General features: G+C 43.8%; 2 protein-coding genes across 2 annotated transcripts; both read left to right on the top strand.

Annotated features, from left to right (window-relative positions):
* The first annotated feature begins 6588 nt into the window (after positions 1-6588).
* On the top strand, positions 6589-8204 carry LOC121876016. The gene is made up of 5 exons (XM_042380863.1): positions 6589-6722; positions 7405-7506; positions 7716-7779; positions 8035-8129; positions 8196-8204. The coding sequence occupies exons 1-5, from the start codon at positions 6591-6593 to the stop codon at positions 8202-8204; spliced, it is 402 nt and encodes a 133-aa protein (XP_042236797.1). The 5' UTR covers positions 6589-6590.
* Positions 8205-8238: 34 nt separating this feature from the next.
* LOC121876015 (dynein axonemal intermediate chain 4-like) lies at positions 8239-15725 on the top strand. Its single transcript, XM_042380862.1, has 10 exons — positions 8239-8380; positions 8615-8730; positions 9016-9116; positions 10355-10492; positions 11662-11806; positions 11922-12030; positions 12168-12391; positions 12512-12700; positions 13115-13288; positions 13844-15725. Exons 1-10 carry the CDS (start codon positions 8272-8274, stop codon positions 13979-13981), a joined length of 1443 nt encoding a protein of 480 aa, XP_042236796.1. The 5' UTR covers positions 8239-8271; the 3' UTR covers positions 13982-15725.
* The last annotated feature ends 1370 nt before the right edge of the window (positions 15726-17095 follow it).

Genomic DNA, 17095 nt, shown 5'->3' with positions numbered 1-17095 from the left:
AGTTACTCCTTTATAAGACTTAACCTGAGTGGTAACGCAGACTGTGACCCGCTGTTGATGACGCAGCCTGCCCTTGATCGAGGCAGATAAAGCTTAACGAACTTCCAATGTATTACAAACAAGAACTGGTTAAAAGAGTGAAAATAAACACGAGTAATCAAAGTTACCCAAGTATCACACATGCAAATAATATTAACAAAATTATGCAGTAAACAAGCAAAGAGAAAATACATGCGTGTGTATGGGGGAGTTTCTGGAAGCAAATAACAATTTTCTTGCACGAACCTCTGTCAAGATTTAGTGTAGAAGACCGAACCTAAACCACACGGCTGTGATTCTTAGAAGAGCTCTCTCTCTCTCTCTCTCTCTCTCTCTCTCTCTCTCTCTCGTATTGATTAATTGACTTTAAAAACATTGAGCAATATTGTAACACTCAGGATTGATCAATAACGTCAATAGCTCAGCAGTAGGGCATCAAAATCCACCAATAGGGCAGGACATCCTCCCCACATCCCCTTAAGCCCGCTCCTCCATGACACTTAAGTGACACGCACGGTGGAGGAGAATTATTATTGGTCCGTGCTAAAATTACAGCCAAGATTCAGCAGAAGTTTATAATGTACGTGAGTAAGAGGTTGGGTTAGGTTGAGAAATATTTTAATGGGAGATATTATCAAGAACAAACTTATTCAATATTTATTAAAATTTTAGGAGAGAGAGAGAAAGAGAGAGAGAGAGAGAGAGAGAGAGAGAGAGAGAGAGAGAGAGAGAGAGAGAGAGAGAGACACACACACACACACACACACTAAGCATCCTTCACCTGTAATACTAATGACATATACTTCCTGCACGACCATCACCACGAGCTGTATGTTTGTTGACGCTTGTTACCGCTCACTAAACAGCGCCGCCTCACGCACCTCCCTACCCGTTGTCACGGATAGAGTGTGTGCCATTATTCTGTAAATTGATGTGTATGTGTGTACGCGTATATGTATGTATCCCAGAGGCCTATCTATATATGTGTGAATTTGTCCTGGAGGAAGAATTGAGTGTTGAAGGGGCAAGTGATGTAGGCCAATGAGGGAGAGGGAGTGTTGAAGGGACAGGTGATGTAGACCAATGAGGGAGAGGGAGTGTTGAAGGGGCAAGTGATGTAGGCCAATGAGGGAGAGGGAGTGTTGAAGGGGCAGGTGATGTAGACCAATGAGGGAGAGGGAGTGTTGAAGGGGCAGGTGATGTAGACCAATGAGGGAGAGGGAGTGTTGAAGGGGCAGGTGATGTAGACCAATGAGGGAGAGGGAGTGTTGGAGGGGCAGGTGATGTCGACCAGTGAGGGAGAGGGAGTGTTAGAGGGGCAGGTGATGTAGACCAATGAGGGAGAGGGAGTGTTGGAGGGGCAGGTGATGTCGACCAGTGATGGAGCTTGAGGGTTGGAGGGGACACAATTATTTTTTATCTTGCCAGTCGATATGTCACAAGACACACGCACACGCACCAGATATTACACTATAACAATCAATATTTCTCCCTTCGTGGTCTTGAATTAGTGTTCTTCTGGCGTGGTTAGTGTTCTAGTGACCAAGTGTGTTCTAAGGGTGTGGTCAGTGTGTTCTAGTGATGTAGTTTGTGTGTTTTAATGCCGCAGTTCGTGAACTATCTGTAAATAGTTGTAACTGGCTGTCATCACCATAAAATATAAAGTAATTCTTATAAACATATATATTCTCAGATATTTGTCATTGTAAATACATAAGTTTTGGGGGGATTTAACAGACAAATGTTTACTTTGATGTGTACAGGTGATCATATACACCTAGGAACCTGTTTACTTAGGAAAATAAACATTCACCAACTTTTTATTTACGAAAATCCGGACGTCCACAACCAGGAGCTGGTCATAAATACTGCACTTTTTCACGTGGTCAGTCGCTCATCCCGATAAATCCCCCTCCTTCACCAAGAGACACTTACCCGGCATCAGCGAAATGACAAGAGGATTAAAACCTCTAAAACGGCGATTACTCTCCACCTCAGCCACGGGGATCCTCGAACGTCACGCAGTATAGTAACTTACCGCTCACACACACACACCAAGACGTGAGGAACATCTTTGACACTATACGACACACTAAGACACACTGTACATCTTCCTTCTGTGAATAACACAACACGTGTTTATCTATTACCAACTTGCCGCAGTGACTAGAAGAACTGACTCGGATCTGACTAAGATTAGGAGGTGTTGGCTGCCTCTGCACACGCGGGTCTATCTTCTGTCATGATGTATATTGAGGTTTGGACGCTGTCATAATGCACACAAGTCTGTAAAACTGTCATAGTGAATGTAGGTTTGTATACGATGTCTTAGTAGAAGCAGGCAAGTACAGTGTTACAGTGTACAGTGTCATGGTGTAAGTAGGTGTGTGTACTGTACTGTCATGTTTACGCGGCGTCTAAATGGTTCTGAGTACACTGTTGTAAGGAAGAGGTTTTTAAAGTAAGAAAATGACTTATGGCAGACAGTAGGAGAATGACATTAGACAAACAGATGGATGGATGTAGATGACAAATAAAAATGGAAGGAAAATTTAAGAGAAAAAATAGAAAATAGACACAAACAAACAAACAGATAGACAGATAAATGGAGAAACAGACAGTGAAGTAGACAGACAGACAAGTAGACATGTAACAGCACGGTAGGGGGTCAGGATGAGTGTTAAACGCATGCATAACAAGATTACCACCTGGCGTATAGAGCGACCCCTCGTTACCTCACACACGCGTCTAATACCATGAATTAAACAGTAAAAAAAAAAGTCCCTCGACAGGAAATCAATTTATCAATTAATTTAACAAGGGTATAATGTCAGGGTGGCGGGGGTGTGTTGTGAACCGCAGCACGTGGGGCGGCTGCGGCGGCGGCGTGGGCGTTGCTATGACGACCATATCAACACTGGCCTCAGGAAGATACTCTCAGTCTACCCACTTACCCGGCAGATGACGGTGGTGGAGCTGCGGTCTCGTTACCACCCACCCACGCGCCACGCTCCACTACCTCCCGCTATCATCGTCTTCTCTTGTGTATGTTGTGTGATAATTAATGTGATGGTAATAACGTGATGATAATGTTAACGTAATATACAAGAGATGTAGCGGCCACCTTACCTCCACATCTGTACTGTACAACTAAGGTCAGTGTGATAATTAGTTGTTGCACACTGTCACCCAACAGCCGCTAGTCTCCTAGTTGTCAACTAATTGCCTGACTTTTAATTATTTTTAGTTATTATGACGTATTGTGTGAACCAAGTTGTGGCTTTTTTCTCCCCTGTAACTTTCATCTCGTGCAGAAGAATATAGTTCCGTTAGTTGTAGACTCTCTCTCTCCAGTTACTCATCAGATTATTTACTCACTCTTGCCGTCACTCCTCCTACAGCGTTGAGTAACAGCCGCGCGGTCCACATAAATATTGTGTCTGATATAAACGTTTATGAGTGTGTAATTATGTGTGGGCTTATTAAGTCTCTGATGGAGACCCGATCAAATTAATCAACGCAAAACACTCCATAAGGATCTGTAGAACTGAGAAAAATTATCCAACAATATCAAATAACTTAGATGGTGAAATGGTTGTTGTTGTGAATACCGATAATTGTTCTTTGTAATCGACTCTTATACAACCAAGTGTCGCCTTTACTTTAATTGAAACCAGAGGTACTCGCCACAAACATCATGTCGGCCTACACCACCTTAACCTATGACCTAGATAATGTCAATATTTCCTCGACCCGTGTTGACATTCTTTGACCTTAACTACCACAGGCACAGCTTTCTCGTTGCTCCTTGTTCATCTACTGTACATGACCTGCTGCACCAGGTGACCCAGCAAGTAGTAGTAGTGGTGTCAACGAGTTTTATCAGAAGATTCGAGATCTTTGCTTCCGTTCTCCAGCAAAAATGTCCAGAAGTTTAATGGGATTCACATCTAAACCCTCATATTCTTAGTCCAAAATCGTGTGTGTGTGTGTGTGTGTGAGTGACCCAGAATACCGTGTATAGAATGTTAACAATGATATGAAACTCGTGGATGATAGAATACTTCACATCACAAGCGCTGGAGCCAGGCCAGGTGTAGTCACTGTCACACCACAAGCCTTATCAGTGAGAGTTGTGTCTCCCTCGCCGATAATATAACCTCACTGTCTCGACTTTGTAATTACCAGGAAACATGAAGACATTAACTGTCTCTTTGATGATGGTGACTTGTACGCTGGGACAAGTTCACAGTTTAACGTGTGTGTGTGTGTGTGTGTTTGGACTTTTATTCTATTTAGTCTTTTTATAGGTGAAAATTATTTACTGTAATTATCACGTTGGGTAGAAAAATGTATTTGTGTTGTGTATTAAGAGGTAAATTATACATATACACTGGGAGAATTCTTTTCTGTATTATTTTGAAGATCCTTTATTCTAAATTTCTGATTATAACCTGTAAGTCGTATTAGAAATATTAATTAGTATTCATATCACCCAAGTGGATAATTTGGTCACGGTGATAATGTCAATGTGCTTTTGATTTTATTTCTCGAAATATAGAACTGATGAGAGAGAGAGAGAGAGAGAGAGAGAGAGAGAGAGATAGAGAGAGAGAGAGACTCTCTTACAGGGTTGAAGTGAGCAAAAAGTCAAGTTATCTTGTATACAGTAAGTACGAGAGTCACAGTATTGATTGGTAGGGTCCTCAAAGGGTTGGGGGGGGGGGAGGTGCTATAAAAGGGAGGAGAACCCGGCAGGCTGGTGGTAGCCATGTAGGTCTGAGCAACTGTGAAGGAAAATACGGAGAAACAAATTAGGAAAGAGAAAAGGGGGAATAGAAGGAAGAATAAACAAGTAAACAAGGAAAGTAAAGAGAAGGAATGGACGGTGATGATAATGACAGAATATAGTGAAGTTGAAGAATTAAATGGTAAATAAAATCAAAATGATGACTTCTAGACCTGACAAACATCACAAGAAGAACAATGCATTATCCAGTTAGATATGTTGTCCCTAGAGACCTGAGGACAGACACATTTGTAAATGAATAAAAAATGAACATATAATTTTCATTACAATACTTTAGCATCATATATATAAACAGAATTAAAGTATTGCAAGTGAATGAATGTGTCAGTTTATGGGGATAATAAAGAATGTGTCCCTCTTCGAAAAGGACTGCCATTGTTGCCACAGAAAAATATCTATGATGACCTCAAGTTTATATCACCCAAAGGAATAATTCACTCACACTATCTTCCTCACTTATTTCTTTATTGTGGAAGTGAACGAGAGACGACGTAACTTACAATAGCACTTGTGTTCAGTAATCCTGACCTCTCATAGATAGCCAACAGTACCAACAATATATGACTCAGTGTATGCTTATCAGGTCATGTTGTTGACAGTAGTGGATAACAAACATGTTGGTGGAGCATGAATGTGACCCCCCCCCCCCTTGGTTTATTGTGATCATAAACCTTCCCACTTCTCTCCCTCCTCCCTTCCCTCCCTCCTCCCTCCCTCCCTCCATGGTCACATCATCACTTGTTTCTGTCCTTTCTCCTTCTTTCTCCCTCCTCCTCCCTCCCCTCCTCCCTCCCTCTGTCAAGGTCAACAATGTTTCTGTCCTTTCCTACTTCTCTCCCTCCCTCCCTCCCTACTTCTCTCCCTTCCTCCCTTGGTCACGAAATGATCACGCAGGTCACGAAGTTCTTCAACCACTAAACATGTTAAGTGTGGCGGTAATGTACTGTACTGTACACTGTATACCTGCGTTGTTTATATGCATGCTGAACCAACTGTAAACTTGTATAAAAATTTCAATGAATAAATATTTGTCTGTCTGTCTCTGTCTGTCTGTCTGTCTGTCTGTACGATAACTCAGACTGGAGACATTATAACATTGACTCGGGGAAACAGTAGCCTAGTGGCTCTCTGTCAACACTCACACCTGTAATCTTCTCTCTGGTTTGTGTTCTTGAGGTACAGTAATAATGACTGGAGCTCCACACTCTGTATTAGTAAATAACTTGGACTGTTTCTCGGAAATTGTGAAGAAAAGAAACAGATTGTTGTGTGAGTCACTTGCTTGAGCGGATCCCGTCACGCACATGCTGCCCTCCGCAAAATCTCATTCGATGCGTAACTTTCAGCAACAATAAACCAGTTCAAAAGAATATCGATGAAAGGTCATTCTGCGAAAAAAAAGTCATCTGTGTATTAACGTTACTAATCAGTGTGTGCCCTGAGGTCGACCTTCATTCCTCACCATAATGGACATTGCCTCACAAGCTTCTTTGTAATGGCTCGTCATAATTAATGTACAAAATTCATCAAAGACAAAGGTGTTGCAGCGCGTCATGCATTAAAACGTTAACCTTTGATGTTTTATATCTGTTAATATCCACAGATGAACTCTCTCCTGTACATTGCGGCTTCTATAACCAATATATCAGCTGGATCAATCATAAATTTATATGACGATCTTACTTAACAAATATCTACCTACCTACCTAACTGTCTCTATCTTGGGCTGGCAGTTTGGACCATGACACTGACGCTGCGGGTGAGGCTTCAGGAGACGCCAACACTCCTTCTGTACCAGCAGGAGAATACCTCCGTCTGCACCCTCGACGCCGTGGCCCAGGAATACATAAAAGAGTGGGACACCTACACAGAGGTAACTAATATTCACACACAGGTAACACACACACACACACAGGTAACACTCACAGGTAACACTCACAGGTAACACACACACACACACACACAGGTAAATATCTTCCACTGGTAAGATGCACCTGGAAATCACAATTTTTATATTCACTTCACTTAAACCTTATGAATCGTCACTTGCATTACAATATCTGTGTTGGCAGTGAACAGTAACAATGATGAACAAATCTATAATATTTTTGTTATATATTTTTACTAGTATTCCTCAGAGGTTTGTAAATTCTACAGTATGATTTATGTAAAGTCATATTGAAAGCTAAGAATGTTTTAAAATAACCCAGAACTTAGGTTATGTCTTACTGAGAACTGAGCTTAGAATGTGTTGAATTTAGCCTAAGAAAACAAGATAACATAAGTAGGATATATGTCTAGTGTTAGTCATTTTGGTGGAGCTTAAGTTTAACATACTTGACCTTAGTTTGACATTATTATGGTATAAGTTCATCTGAATATAACCCATCTGTCGTGTGTGTGTGTGTGTGTGTGTGTGTCTGTGTGTGAGTGTGTGTGTGTGTGTGTGAGTGTGTGTGTGTGTCTGTGAGTGTGCGTGTGTGTGTGTGCGTGTGTGTGTGTCACTGTGTGTAATAAACTTAAGTGTTACCAGATCCTTTTGTGGTCACCTCCAGAAGCGTGAAGGTCAGACAGTTAGGAAGAGAGAGGTCACCTGCCAGACTCTCCTTAAGTACTACGTCGACAAGACTACCCAGAAATCTGCCGTCCAGTTTAAGGTAAATCTCTGAAATTAGTTTTATTACTGTTTAATACTGGCTTTTATTATTAGTAGAAGTTGTGGTAAGACTTGACTTCACTCACCACCACAACTTTTGCTATAGAAGTTATTTGTAAACTAATTAAGACATATCAGTGTAAAATAGAAGAAAAAATTATATATGTTTCCCTTTTGTCAAACCATAAATCTGTTTTCTTTCAACATCAGGACACGGGCAGCTGGGCAACACAGTGGGATATGTATGACGAATATGAGAAGATAAAGATGACAGGTAAACGTATCTAAGTTACTAGAAATACAGGGAAGAAATAGCGATAAGACAAACATTGAAATAGCTCCCCGGAGGTTCCCAATGACTTATAACATATCCGTGTACCTCCTAGTATGTTCCATTCAAGTAATATCGATAACTGTGGGTTTCTTTCTTCATTTTTAGTTTCCTTTCTTCATTTTTTAGTTTCCTTCCATCACCTATGTACTACGTCAACATACACAGTAACTCAGCAACTCTCCCCTGCCCACACAGTTCGTCCCAGAAGACAATCCGACATCGCAACGAGGAGAAGATCACAACCCACACTACGTTATTATACCGGAGATCTCACAGCTCCTAGTGAACTCGTAAGTATCAATTTCTCTCATACTGTGTGTGTGTGTGTGTGTGTGTGTGTGTGTGTGTGGTAATAGACGGTGTGAGTAAGTCAAAGTAACTGAATAACATCAGCAGGTGGAGGAGCGGGTGGGTGGAGTGCGCGGGGTGGAGATGTCGGGGCTGTTGCGAGGTCTGGGCTGGGTGGAGCGACAGCTCTCCTCTACAGGGAACATCCACCTCCTCCACGCCTACACCAGAGGCCGCCACCAAGTGAAGGAGGGTCAGTCCAAGGCTTCCATTTCTATATTGAGAAAATAGTTTAACCTGTTCAAAGCCTTTAATGTGTTTTATATGATTGTTATTATTATTATTATTATTATTAGTAGTAGTAGTAGTAGTAGTAGTAGTAGTAGTATTATCTTATGTACTTCGTTGATATGATTTGTTTTTATATGTGGTTTAATAAGTATTCAACCTTTTTACTAAACATTTAACTAAAGAACTGTAACACAAGGTCGGAAGGTGAGCATGTCGACAGAACGTGCGAGTATAGAAACACTGTGGCAGTTCAGCTCACCCAAGACCCTCGGCCGCCGGATTAACGGTGTCACCTTCTGCAGGACATCGCCGGTAAGTCTCGTCCTTTAGCATCGTTCAGTTCTCTATGCTTATGATCAGTGGTTTATAAGCTAACATATTATATATATCTAAAGTGATGATCTCTTCTCTGGTGCTCTGATTATTTAATATTATTTACGTCACCGAAGTCATGGGTGCCACGAGTATAATAATCATTGTTATATTGTTTGCTGTCTCCTGGTATAATGTAATTAGACTAGACCAGTAATTAGCAAGGTAGTGTTGACAGTGGCTGGTGGTGCCAGTAACAGGACAGTAAGAGGGTGGTGTTGACAGTGGCTGGTGGTGGCGACGTATGGAGCGCTGGGGTTCACGGGGACTATCGAAGGCTCACTGGTGGGCTGGAACGTCAAGAGGATCCCACAACCTGAGCTGTGGTGAGTGTCAAGTGTCGTCCCCATGGATAGTATAGTCTAGCATCAAGAAATGTTTATTTTTTATGGATAGATACATAGAAATGGTTATAGAAAATTTATATGGTAAACTGTGATATTTTTTAAACTGTTCACCATTGGAAAATAAAGCCTATTGAATGATGGCTTATCTTTCTAATTCTAAAATCCTCAGAATACTTGAAGCATATTCAGTATTTCCTGATCCTAAAAATTCCTGAACATTAAAGTACAGTAGTCTCAGCCTTACCTATAAGACTAAGAAACGGGAACACTATGGTAGTTATTATGTCAGGTAATTGTGTAATCATTTCATTAAGTTTATAATGTTTTTAATCCACTTGCAATATTTTGAGGTCATGGAATAAGAAATAGGCACAAGATAAGTCCAGCACGAGCCACCAGTACCCCAGTAATCCCCTGCTACACCCCCAGGCTGTCACTACCGGGGCCACCAGTATCACAGTAATCCCAAGGTACACACCTAGGCTGTCACTGCCGGGCTCACCAGTACCCCAGTAATCCCCTGCTTCACCCCCAGGCTGTCACTGCCGGGGCCACCAGTACCACAGTAATCCCCTGCTACACCCCCAGGCTGTCACTGCCGGGGCCCACCAGTACCACAGTAATCCCCTGCTACACCCCCAGGCTGTCACTGCCGGGGCCTGGCTGCTACACCCCAGGCTGCTGCGGGGCCCACCAATACCCAGTAATCCCTGCTACACCCCCAGGCTGTCACTGCCGGGGCCACCAGTACCACAGTAATCCCCAGTAGGCTGTCACTGCCGGGCTCTGCAGTAATCCCTCTTCACCCCCAGGCTGTCACTGCCAGGGGCCACCAATGATCAACTACACCCCAGGCTGTCACTGGGGCCCACCAGTAATCCCCTGCTACACCCCCAGGCTGTCACTGCAGGGCCCACCAGGCTCTACAGTAATGTACCCCCAGGCTGCTATTGAAATCCTGCTACACCCCAGGCTGTCACTGCAGGCCCCTGTCTCAGTAATCCCTGCTTCACCCCCAGGCTGTCACCCCCAGTAATCCCCTGCTACACCCCCAGGCTGTCACTGCCGGGGCCCACCAGTACCACAGTAATCCCCTGCTACACCCCCAGGCTGTCACTGCCGGGGCCCACCAGTACCACAGTAATCCCCTGCTACACCCCCAGGCTGTCACTGCCGGGGCCCACCAGTACCACAGTAATCCCCTGCTACACCCCCAGGCTGTCACTGCCGGGTCCGGCCACAGTAGTCAGCTCGTGTCCAGGGGCGCCCCAGCTGTGCTGTGTCGCTCTCCTGGACGGAACGCTTCACGTGTACCAGCTGGATACCTCCCCCCCACAGCTGGTCATGGACACCAGGTGAGTCTGCCAGGTGGTCTCCGTCACCCTATGAATCCTAAACTCACAACTGATAATGATACAAAAAATCGCTGCATAAATATCAAGTTTCAACAATGTTAGAGTTGACTCAGTATTATAAAGTCAGTTTTATTTAGGAAACATTGAATTTCAACCAAGTAATTAATCCTTCAATGTATCTTTATAAAATTACTATTTAGCCTAATTATATAAGTTAAAAAGGAGCGTCAAAAACCTTAATACTGGAGCAAGACATGACTGTAATTATATTCAACGAAATAAATTCCCGAATAAATGAAAGGAAACGCAAGAACACCCCAATAAACATACCGTAACATTAATCATCCAACTTGCGCCACACACGCACACTAATTAACTAAATTAAATTTTATCTGTGTTGTAATTCATGTAAAATTTATCACTTAAATGATCTTTTTGAATTATCTTTCGTCAACAAGCTGTTACAGTGGCCGTGCATCACTATTACTGCCCTGAATTAAAGTCTTTCCCGTATAGTTCACAAAGCTTCATAAAATTCCACTAGCTTACCCGATATTAGCTTGACCTTATTTCAGGGTACAGAGACATGTGTTACTTAAACTTGTAATAAAGAGAGTAAGTGAAGGAAGTAAAAATCAAATACGAAACGAGAAGGGGAGTGAGAAAAGTCTACGGTATTATCCTTCCCTGCTTAACTTATCACTCCTATAACCCGTGTAAGAATTCGTATCATGAAAGATGGTGGTTATGTTGAAAGATAGAAATATATGCTGTTATTATACTAAAACTTTATTAAATTTGCCTCTTATATGAATACAAAGTTGCTAAAGTTTCAAAGTAGAGTTGTTAAATCAGAAAGATCCCTTCCAGGACGCTCCACTCACGTGTCAGTTATAAAATCCTTCTTTCTTAGGAGGCGAGAACAACTTCCATGAAAGTTATAACAATGTGGTAGTCAATTAACCACGTAGACGCATTGACACCGAAGATGGTTCAACAAGACAGCACAAAGAAAGAATAAAACTAACATCAATGACACCACCCACACCTGCTACCACCACCCACATCTGCTACCACCACCCACACCTGCTAACACCACCCACACCTGCTAACACCACCCACACTTACTAACACCACCCACACCTGCTAACACCACGCACATTCCATAGCGTGAGTGTGGACAAGCACTGCTCCCCGGTGTGGGCGGTAGAATGGAGGGACTCACAGGTAGTCAGTAGCAGCGCCACCAAGAAGACTCTCACCCCCTCCGGCGACCGTCCACCCTCCTTCAGGCGCCTCGTCATCGACATGCAGGTGTGTGTGTGTGTGTGTGCGCAAGAGGAGGATCTGCTTATATTGAATGAAATTAATGTGCGAGTGAGGGAAGAGGACCTGTGTTTATATACCTTGACGGAAGTAATGCCGGCAGGGAACGCCAACGAGTGGATCGGAGATCGCTTATGTGTTGGTGTCTTCTTCAGAGGACGGGACGGTGAAGGAGTGGATATTTATCAAGGGCACCATCCTCTGCTGCACCAGTAAGTCCATAGTCCCATTATATCTATCCTTTATTACACCAGTAACTCACCAGCATTACGCCATCACCCTCTACTGCCCCAATAAATCATAACTCTGTCTCTTCTTTGTGTCCTCACTCTTGGTTTCCTGGTTGTAGCGCTGCTGAACGTGCGCCTCCCGCTGTGGTTGTCACTGAGGATCTCGGGAGGTTTGGAAGAAGTTCTGAGGCGATCTTGTATGGCCGGGGACGGCAGCAAGGGGGGTGGTGTTGATGTTGGGGGCCTCCCCCTTCCCCAGAAAGTACCTGCTACCTCCATGCACTTCCGTCCTGGCGATAAGACCACCTACCTGGTGGGCACTACTGCCGGTGACGTCCTCTTAGTGAGTACTTGAGGCTTGGGTTATATCCAGGCTTGGCTTACACTAGACCAGGTATCGTGAAAAATATACCCTGTACCATTTAGCCCCATACCCCTTCACTACTATGCCTCCTGCCCACAGTGCCGAACCTTCGAGCGTGAGCGAGTGGGAGGAGTGTATGAGGGTCACACGGCGCTGGTGACGAGAGTGGCGTGGCGGTCGGCAGGCGAGGACGCAAACTCCATCTTCCTTTCAGCCGCCCTCGACGACACCATCCGCGTCTGGTACATCGATAAGCCCGCCCCCATCTGTGTCCTCAAGCTGGTGGAGGTGAGTGTCCCTCTTCCCCATCATATGTCTAGTGATGCATGTAATTTCCTAGAGGACTGTTAGAAATCATTGCCTTTTTTCATGTCTTATTCCTGATATGATATAACCTTAGTATAGTAAAGGTTTTCAACTATTATTAATAAAAGATGTATCGTAGTGTGAGAGGACACACTTACCATAAGCCAGAACACACTTTTCACAATTGTACCTGAAACATCACCATTTGTTCCTGTCTGTCGTGTCAATAAATCCAATACCAAGAGACATGTTGGCCTGAATGAAGCTCCGAGACGCGCTGGCCCCAAATATTCTCTTAAAGTTACTTAGAATGTCCAGTGAAAAACAATAATTTAGTAATTGATATTGAACTGTCCACAGACTCTTGTTTGTCGTAATTGTGTTGCCTCCTGACAGACAGTGTCGAGCGGGTACGTAGACGCCTGTTGGTGTCCCTGGTATGGCAATCTGATAGCTGGCGTACACGGCGGCGGCCTCCACCTGTGGGACATCTCTCTCTCCACCCACACACCCATCCTCATCCAGCCACACCAAGGAGCTACCTGCGTTACCTTCAGCCCCCACACCAGGGTATGTAACACTTGGGCATGTAACACTAGTGTATGTAACAGTTACGAATATCCTCACCCACTCGTAAACACTGTCTGTACAACCTCTCCTCCTTCACCCCGTTACCTCCCTCCTTCACCCCGTTACCTCCCCTCCTTCACCCCGTTACCACTCCTACTTCACTCCGTTACCTCCCCTCCTTCATCCCGTTACCACCCCTCTTCTTCCTTCTTACCTCCCCTCCTTCACCCCGGTGCCTCCCCTCCTTCACCCGTTACCACTCCTACTTCTCCCGTTACCTCCCCTCCTTCACCCCGTTACCTCCTCTCCTTCACCCCGTTACCTCCCCTCCTTCACCCCTTTACCTCCCTCCTTCACCCCGTTACCTCCCCTCCTTCACCCCTTCACCCCCTTACCTCCCCTCCTTCACCCCGTTTCCTCCCATCCTTCACCCCGTTACCACCCCTCCTCCACCCGTTACCTCCTCCACCCTACCTCCCCCCCTTACCTCCCCTCCTTCACCCCGTTACCTCCCCTACACCAGACTCTCCTGACGGTGGCTTTATTTTGCTACAGAATGTTGTGGTCGGGGACGCCGAGGGCCGCCTCACTGTCTTCCACCTGGAGGGTCTGGAGATCTCCGCCAGTATATTCCTCAAGTACTCCACGAAGATCTCCAAGCTGGCGAAGATTGGCGTCATCCCTGTTGATTAAGGTCATCAGTCATGCCACTGGAAGGTCATGACGGTCATGTCAGTAGATGGTTGTGAAGGTCATGCCAATGGAAGGTCATGAAGGTTATGCCAGTCGATGATCATGCTAGTGGAAAGTCATGCGAGTGGATGGCAGTTCATCAGGGTCATGAAGGTCATGCAAATGGATGATCGTGAAGGTCATGCCAGTTCTACAGGTCACGAGATGACCTCACCTCCAACCCCCCTCCCCACGGGCCCCTCTTCCGCGACTGACCCAGCCTCGTCGCCAACGAGAACTTGGTTCCTCGGGCGCTGGTCCACCTACTGACGTGTTCTGGCCCACAGTTGCCAGCAAAGAGCTGACAATGGTACTTCTGCCACACAGATGTTGTTGTGTGTTTCTTCGGGAACCTCTCCCTGGGTGCGTTGCTCTAGCAGTTTAGCTCAACGCTCCCTCACCATCTACACTTCCCATCAGCCTGCGGCTCCTCCCTTTTCAACCAGTTCATCTCTTCGACTTGGCGATTTATCTCATCTACTCGATGAAGCTGCGCTGCCAGTTTACTAGCTGTGGCTTGAGACAATCGCATGACATTCAGCTTGAGTAACAACCGGACACGACGTGGCTGCTTTTTAAGGGAGTCACTTCCCATGGAGCTCACCTCCTGGTAGGACATACACTGTATCTTACTCGCCATGCCACCTGGCGAGGGAACACTCACTCCCGTGACGAAACGTTGTACATAAATCGTCACAACACTGTCACGGGTTCATACCCTTTATATAAAAATATTGTCTTGTGTGTTTGGTATTTGTTACAATTAACACATAATTGATAGATTGACCGAATGTTGGCTCAGCCAAGTATATCCCTAGAAAGACGTTAAAGGTTTCGTCTATCCCCTGACGAGGCTGGGGATTTGGGTGACAGATTAAATAAACTACAAAATAGACTTGTATATTTATGTGACTATTGTTCATACACTATAATTAAGATTATTGGAGTCTTTCACAGCGCAGTATTATATCGGTAATACAAACAGTTTTTGCCTTATTTCATCAACTATGGTTTGCTTTGTTTTAATTGTGAATTGTTTAATAATATTGCTGGCTTTGATATGATGAGGCAAATTGTTTTATAGCTGTAAAGAAAATCTACTGGATGCTTGGCCGTGTACACCAGGTACTGCTGTGCTCACTTCCCTTAGTAGCTCCGGATCCCTAACCCTCCCTCGTCTCTCGAGGACGTGTGTTATGACAGTACTGCCTCACCATCACTAAACCTTAACAAGGTGATATTACCCAATGATTTATAAAAGTATAAAACCGGTTTATTTTATATCTTGTGTCCACAACTGTCGGGGTCATGCAAGACTCCTCTCGAGCTTTTATCGTAATGAGAGTCAAATTTCTTCCTTGTATTGCTGCCACATCTAAACTAGTATGTATATATTCAGCCAGGCAGCCCTCCCGAGAGTGTCCACTGAAGAGTAGAGAGTACAAGGTAAGGAGGTCGTGCTTATGTTACGTGATATAGCCAATAGACGCGGCACTCTCTAGGTGATAAAGTCGAGGAAGCAGGTGGAGTGGGTCTCATAGGCCGACCCCCTGTTATGATAGAGAACAAGACAATATCGTCAGTGTGATGACTAAAAATTCCCGAAATTCTCTGTTTACTTGACGAAAATCGTCTTGTTTATTCCTTTACAGGTTAGTTCTTTAAGTGTTATGCTACGTATACAACAAATATATTCTTTTCTTAATATGTGGTCTTTATTAACCTGTTTAATTGTTGGAGTTAAACCAGTCTGTGTTGCGTATAGTTTGATAAACCTGGTCGTTTACATTCATTTCCATAAATATTTTTTTGGCATCGCCATTCTAATGTCAGTCTAGCTCTAGTAGGTCTGTCTAGACTCTAGAAGATGGATACGACGGATTGTGAAATCATGAAGCAATTAGTATACAGTATTGTAGTATGGAATTAGTGTGCTTCAGCAAGTTTTCTTCATACCTTTAGCTGTGTTAACGAGGGTCATCATACAGGGCACAAAAATATAGAGCAGGCAGTTACAGGGAGGGGCCTTCCTAGAGAGGCGCTAACAGGCTGCACAGTATGAGAGTCGCCGTCACAACAGCCTACCTCACATTATGTATTGTTGTTTACAGTATAATAAAGACAATGACATCAGGAAAAAGTCCACACACAGGTATATAACTACTGTATGTTGTATGTTCACTTAAACCAAAGTTTTCTTTACTCAAAATATGTTTTTCCAGACATAAGAACAATACGTGGTTAATGTACTGTACACCATAGCCAGTGTTGGGAAAAAAATTCTTCAAAACTGCTTAAATTAAAGTATAAAATAATAACACTGCCCAATGATTAAGGTGAAAGTCTCATGTATCTGTTAGGTAATGAGAAAAGGGACCAGAGACCACCAAACAATCTGCATTCATACCTTATTTATACAAAAGTCAAAGCAGAGTTTCAGCAATAATTGATTTTCAAAATTCTTTTTATCTGCCCAGACCGTAACACCAACTACTGTAGTCTCGGCGTCAGACAATGGCGACCTCAGATGTCAGTTTTGATGTCGGTGTTTGAATACGTATCAACAAAATTCGGATAGTTTTTTGGATTTTCCAATAGATGTCTAATGTAAATTGACATGGTTTCAACATATTTTTTCGATGTGATAACCTGTTGGAATACGCTGTCTAAATTTGCCCAAAATATTATTTATTAAAATTAGAATGTACAAAATAAGGAAAAATAGAAAAGATTAATATTTCTCATAAAAATATACTTATTCACATCACCTTATAAATAATGGTATAGGGCATCACTGCGGCGGCTACCCTACGGTGAAGTAGTGAGAGAAACAGTACAACATACTCCCTGTTGTATGCTCACAACAACGTCCCCTAGCATGCTCACAACAACGTCCCCTAGTATGCTCACAACATACTTCCCCTAGTGTACTCACAACGACGTCCCCTAGTATGCTCACAACATACTTCCCCTAGTGTACTCACAACGACGTCCCCTAGTATGCTCACAACATACTTCCCCTAGTGTACTCACAACGACGTCCCCTAGCATGCTCACAACATACTTCCTCTAGTG

The sequence above is a fragment of the Homarus americanus genome, unplaced genomic scaffold (assembly GCF_018991925.1).
Source record: "Homarus americanus isolate GMGI-L3 unplaced genomic scaffold, GMGI_Hamer_2.0 scaffold40047, whole genome shotgun sequence".
Taxonomy (NCBI): Eukaryota; Metazoa; Arthropoda; class Malacostraca; order Decapoda; family Nephropidae; genus Homarus; species Homarus americanus.
Note: the sequence above shows the minus strand (reverse complement) of the source record. Positions and strands in the feature narration are given on the sequence as shown.